General features: G+C 38.8%; 1 protein-coding gene across 1 annotated transcript in view; it reads left to right on the top strand.

Annotated features, from left to right (window-relative positions):
* The first annotated feature begins 2,956 nt into the window (after window positions 1-2,956).
* LOC108799169 (adiponectin-like) overlaps window positions 2,957-6,526 on the top strand; it is a 4,792-nt gene continuing 1,222 nt past the window's right edge. The window contains exons 1-2 of the mRNA XM_018570984.1: window positions 2,957-3,045; window positions 6,105-6,300. Coding sequence (XP_018426486.1) covers window positions 6,105-6,300 — 196 coding nt within the window. The 5' untranslated portion in view covers window positions 2,957-3,045. The remainder of the gene's footprint in view (window positions 3,046-6,104; window positions 6,301-6,526) is intronic.

Here is a 6,526-nt window from a genome sequence, read left to right as displayed (position 1 = left end):
TTTGCACAAGTCATTCTGAATTGAGAAAGCTGGATGGATGAGCAGTGAAACTTCTTCAGGAAAAATACAGCAAGTCCAGTTGCCTTGACTTATTTTTTACAGATATAAAAAATTAATGTACCCCAGCGCTCAAAAATGAAGATGCAGCTTTTGATGCAAAACTCACCTTCTCTCTGGTACTGTCTCCTGCAGCAATCTGCTTAGTCATTCAGCACTGGCCCTCTCCTGGGGAAATAGCGGAGTTCAGACTCATAGTGGACCTTTCAATCATTTTACAAGTTTACAATTAAAAAAAAAAAAATTATTACAACAAAAATCTGCGCTCTTGGAAAGTGAACTAAAATATTCAAATGGTGGTCCTAAAGCTGCTATGAGAAGTGTTAAATGTGAGAGTATGAAGTGTAGTCACAGCGCTAAAGGTTTTGAGATGAATGTAAAAAATGTATATAAATATATATGAAACAACCTTAGTTAGCAACCCTGTAAATAAGTCTTCAGAGAGACCTACCAATGTGGGTATGAAGTACCAAAAAACAGGTATCCATTAAGGACTGAAAAAGTGCTAATGTGCAAACATTCGAAATGACAACTAGATTCCCCAATAAAATAGGTGAATAAATAATGTAACAGAATATCACAATGTAAAAACCGTAAAATTTGGTATATAAAGGTGAACTAGAAATATATTACATAACCATACAATAGATTAACTCATAAATACGTGAAGAAGTGCAAAATAGCAGTGAGAACAGTGAAGCATATGCACCAATCAAGCATGTAATACAAATGAAAAAATGAAAACCATAAGTCTTTCCGAAAAATTCAATCCGTGATGTGAATATAACTCCCAAGCGATGGTTACTCACCAGATGGTGTATGGACAGCAAGCTCCTCTCAATAGCTGTAATTCCGGTCCCTCAGCTCACCGATACGTGCAGGATTCCCCGGCAATGTAGCGGATAGCCCCAGGTATCCTTACCCGTCGCGCTGCAGCGAGTCCGGTTAGATCCCGGCTCCTTCCGCTCGCCAGTTGTAGATGGTATATGGACAGCAAACTCCTTTCAATGGCTGTGATTCCTGTCCCTCAGCTCTCCGATACATGCAGGATTCCCCGGCAATATAGCGGATAATCCCAGGTATCCTCACCCGTCGTGCTGCAGCGAGTCCAGTCAAATCCCGACTCCCTCCGCTCACCAGTTGCCGATGTATCTATCTCCCAGTCTCGGTGGTGGATCAAAGGGATTTAAGAGAGAAAAGCAGCCTCCATAGTGCAGTATAATTAAACGAGATAATTTTTATTTAAAACGAACAGTTCACATGGAAATTATAAAATAGTTTTTCGGCCGGCCTGACCTACAAATACAAACAACTCGTGTCAGAAAGATCTGCCCCTTGACGCGTTTCGTCACTTGACGTTTTCTAAAGGTTAACAGATCTTCCCTAGGTACCCAACCAAGTTCAGATATACCCCTAATAATTAAGCAATCAAATAATTTCATCAGTCTCCAAAAGCAATCAACTCAAAAGGTTCATACCATTGATCCCTTAGAACAATAGGAGCATGGTGTAACCTCTTGTATCGAACATATTCGTTTAAAACAGAGACTACAAAAGTATTTCAAGTTAAAATTAAGGTATTTCTGGTTGCACTTATGTGAATCACAAATTCAATGAATAGGAAATAAAATAAAAATATGTATAAAAATGCTAAAAAATCAATGATCATTAGGATAAATATATGGAAAATTGTGTTTTAGGGTACTAAACTAGATAGAATTAAGATTTATAAAAAGCACATTATATAAATATACAGATGTATGTTAAATATAAATAGAAAAAGATCATTTGTTCATAATTATAAATGTATAAATCCATATCAATAATTAGTTGTAAAACAATTAAGATCAAAATCTATATTTAACCCCCTCGGTGCCATGGTGTCCAGAAGAAAAATTCATTTAGATTAATTTTTTGAAATTTCTTTTATGAGATTTGAACCCCTCCAATGATTTTTTATTCTATCTATCCCACATATTTTTAAGGACTGAGGGTTTTGATTGTGGTATATTTTATAATGTCTGGATAAGCTATGTTTGGTAAAACCTTTTTTAATATTGTTAATATGCTCTTCCAATCTCTTTTTTAATTCCCTTTTAGTTCTCCCCACATATTGTAGGCCACATGGGCATTCCAGGAGGTATGTTACATGCCGACTATTACATGAATTAAAATTGTTTATTTTGAATTCCTTGCCATTAGTTTGGGAACTAAAGGATTCAATCTTTTTCTTTAGACCAACTAAGGTTGTTTCATATATATTTATATACATTTTTTACATTCATCTCAAAACCTTTAGCGCTGTGACTACACTTCATACTCTCACAAGTTTACAATAGCCAATAGCAGGCTGGCTATTGCAACCACCCACTGCTGCTGTCAATCAGCTGAGGAAGACCTGAAGTTCTCCTTATAATAGCGGCCATTGTCAAAGTTTAAAAAAAAAAAAACAAGAAACAGAAAGGACACCTCCCTGAAATGAGAAGAGCACCTGCCTGAAATAAGGTTTTGGAGGTTGAGATGTCTGCTGAACTGACATGTGAACTGACATGTGCATGGTTGACGTGTGTGCAGAACACACATCAAGCGCAGGAAAAGAACGTCTGCCCACTGAGCCCTTATAATAAGTCACAAATCTTGGTGTATTGACCCTGATGCAAGCAACATCCTAATCATAACTAATCCTGAAAAGTTAATGGATTGTACATATAGTTGGATGAATGCTATTGAGAGTGTGTCATCTATAACTTGAAATGTATTGTTTCATATGTTGCATAGTTGCTGTGGACCTTAAAGCTTGTTGAGTACCTTGAAGTACATTTACTATAAAAACACACTATTTTAAAGATTAACTGTGATTCCAAATTAACAGGGTTTGCCAGTAACGTACTAGTAAGATTAGACAAGTCCTAACATTCATTAAGCAACAGAGAATAAAATCACTGCTTGCCAGTTCAGAGTACAACCACTCCTGACGATTGGGCAGCCGTAAGTACCTTAATTATGCTGACTGGTATTCAAGATGACAAAGATTTGAGGGTCTCTTGATAGCCTCTGAATTTCCCTCCAATATACTAACTTATTTGCAGTGACTTAAAACAAAATCAGTTTGAACAAGCCTTGCACTAATCATTCACTGCAGTTGTAAGTGGAACAAAGATGATCATGCACAGGTAATGAAAGCTTCTTATGCAACTTCCCACCAATCTTTCATCATGATGGAAAATCATTGTGCCTACTAGTAAACCTTTGTTAAGGTAGATATGGAAGCTGCCATTGCTGACTACTTGAAAATGCTAGTTTCCTTGCTGTTATCTTGACCCTTTGGATTCAGTACTTTGTGAGTTACTGACCTTGAAGTACGCAAACCACATAAGACGGAAGAGTAAGTCCCGATCTGCATGCTTGTTAGTGACACAGTATTGAAGCTAGAGATGGCTAACTAGTATTTGCTGAATAAAATGTCAACAATGGCAGCCTCCATGCCTTTTCTAATAACAGGTTTTCTGTAAAGTGTATGTAAAGCCAAAATGTTTCTTTTTTGCTTTGGATTGCTTAAAACCCCAGTCGGTATATTTTTCTGACTGTGCCCCACTGGGAAAGTTTCCCTTCACTTCCTGTCCTGGAAATGTAACAGGAAACGAGAAGAAATCTCTTAAGGCCCCATTCGCTCTCCGATGCATGGCAATGGGGCTCTGTTCGTCGCTGTGGCGCGTTGCTACAACAGGACCCTTTTTGGAGCGGATTTCAGCACGATTCTACTTTGCTCAATGCAACCATTTGCGCGATATCGCGTGGCAAACCGCGCGATATGGTGAATGGGGCCTAACACCTTTGTTGCCAGAGCTGTTTTTTTACACATGTAAAAATGCAAATTTCAAGTCTGAAATTGATTATAGTCCCCCAAAATTATAAATTTTTTGAAAGCAGAGACCCTGTAGAATAAAGTGGTGGCAGTTTTTTTTTTTGGTCACACAATATTATTGAAACAGTTTATCAAACCCATATTTTCCAAAATTACATTCAAATACATTTTAATGTATGCAATGTAATAATGAGGTGCACAAATTAAATAGATACCAAACATTTTACACTTCACAACTGCATGTGACCCTGAAATGGCAAAAAACTTCAGTACCCCAAGTTGGCAATAGGCGACGCTTTCAAGGCCTGCACAGGTAATTAACTTACAGTTAGCCATTAATAATGGTCCTAGAATTATTGTTCCATCATGCATGGTGATACCCAACATGTGAGGCACAAGTGTAGTTTTCATACATAGGCGCACCCAAAGAATGTGTTTTCATTCATATGTGCCTGCACACAGGGGCAGTGGGGCTTTAAAAGCATTTTTGGGGGGGTTATTTATTTTATTCAACTTTAGTTTTTTAAACTTTATTTTCTTTTAAGCTTAAAAAGGACATTTCCACCTTTGTGGAGAGCATTTAAAAAAAACATATGCCAGCAATGCACAAAGAGTGTAGATGATGCCGGCATATGCTGATCCTGGATATAAGCACAAAAACTTACTTTTTTAGTTGTTTTCTCACCACCTTGTGCTCTGTATTTATTGCTGTCAAGTCACATACAGAACCAATAGACCAATAGCCTGATAACATGTTACTGGGGCCGGGTCCTCTTTAAAGAGATATTGGAGTCTATTAAAGCAAACCTCTTAGGAGGGATGTCTTTTGTCTGAACACAGACAATCCTCATACAAAACATCCTGTTCCTGGGAGTGGTCCAGAAAGGCCTTAGTGAGTTTCTTGTTTTTCTTCTGAGAACCCTAACTGATCATCTTAGGGCCAGTAGGCAAAGGCACCTCTAGTTTTAAACAATGCTTCCCCCTCCTCCAGAAACAAAGGTTTGGAGACAGCTGAGCACACTAGCAACTCGGTGGGAACGCTGACTGAGGACCCTTTGCATCCCCCAGGTTTTATCACAGTAAAGACCTTCCCTATAAGTTCTGCCATGGAAGCCAAAGGGCGTACCCCCTTCTCCATGGAGGAGTTTTTCAGGGAGCGGGCTCCACCAGATGGGTGCACCACGCACATTGAACCTGTAGTGGACCCTGTGGCACCATGGGAAAACACCTAATGCAGAGTTCAGTGCCTAAGCAACAACACAGGCTGGGTCCGCACCATCCACATGGCGGGGTCAAGGTATGGCCCCTGAGGCCTGCCATTGGTCACTGATCCAGAAGCTGCAAGATCACAGACTTGGTGGCTTAGGTGCAACTATGGTTGAGGTGGGAGTCCTCTTCAGATAGGTTCTAGAAGTAGAATTAGCCAGATTCCAACAATCAGAGAGAAGTCATCATTCACTTAAGAAGACTAGCAAAAAACCTGAGGATTGCTGGGAGTGAGAGAGGTTAAATGAGCTGTCCCACCATTCTGTTTGCCATAATCACGTAAAGGCGGTGGCTGCATATAAGTCAGAACCTGTAATTAAAGAGGCTGTGTCCTCTATTATATGATTAAGATATTAGATTTTTAAAACATTAACACATATGGTAAGTAAGCAGGTAATTGTATAGTGAAATACATACCTGAAAAACATATTTACCTTCCAAAGGATCTGTAATTCTGTTCAGCCATATTTACACATCTCTGTCTAGTCAGGAAGGTGACTCCGTTTTATCCTAGTTTAGTGTTACAGATTTGTGACTGCTAATAGGTCAGAGGTGAGGATGTGGATTCATTAATCAGTGAGCAGGGTGGTAAGATAAAAGTGACCTTTTAAGCTGTTAATTTTAAATGGTATGTATAAGCAAAAGTTGTTTTGAATAGAACACAGCCATGTTTTTTTTGTTGTTTTTGTCTCCGCTGGATACATTCTGTTATCTGCCTGTAAGTGCAGTGTGGAAGAGGTTGTGAATCACAGAGCTGGCTAAACAAAATTACAGTTCTCTTGGCACATAAATTATTTTACATAAACTGTTTAAAACTACTGTGTACTTGGACAATTTCTGGAGTTTTTTGTTTTAATATCTTTTTGCTGAGCGGTGTTCCTTATGTAATAAGCACAAAATATCTTCTTGGTTTCAGATGGGAAAACTTATGTGCCTCACTGTGATCATTATGGTGTCTATAAATAATACACCAGGAAATTGTCAAACCACCAAAAACAATGAATGTATTGCAGGTGTGCCAGGTATTCCAGGTACACCAGGTACAAATGGTCAGCATGGACCTTCCGGCCGAGATGGAAAAGATGGACAGCCAGGATCAAAAGGTGACCCAGGTAAATATTCCAACAGGATAATCAGGACCATGAAGTATAGTGAAAATATCTTCTTAAGTGTTATCCTCTGGTGGTTGGAACAAGGTTCTAGCTTTCATGCCTCCTGCTACTTTACAATTTGTTGACACAATGCAGAGTTGTTTCCACAAATATCTCCAGGACATAGCTGGAGTGGCTGGTTGACAGAGGGTGAGACTGTCCTGAAAAATACAGTAGAGTGAGTAAA

This window comes from Nanorana parkeri, unplaced genomic scaffold (assembly GCF_000935625.1).
Source record: "Nanorana parkeri isolate BGI_ZX_2015 unplaced genomic scaffold, ASM93562v1 scaffold1649, whole genome shotgun sequence".
NCBI classification, from domain to species: domain Eukaryota; kingdom Metazoa; phylum Chordata; class Amphibia; order Anura; family Dicroglossidae; genus Nanorana; species Nanorana parkeri.
The sequence above is the reverse complement of the archived record's forward strand: the minus strand, read 5'-3'. Positions and strand labels throughout refer to the sequence as shown.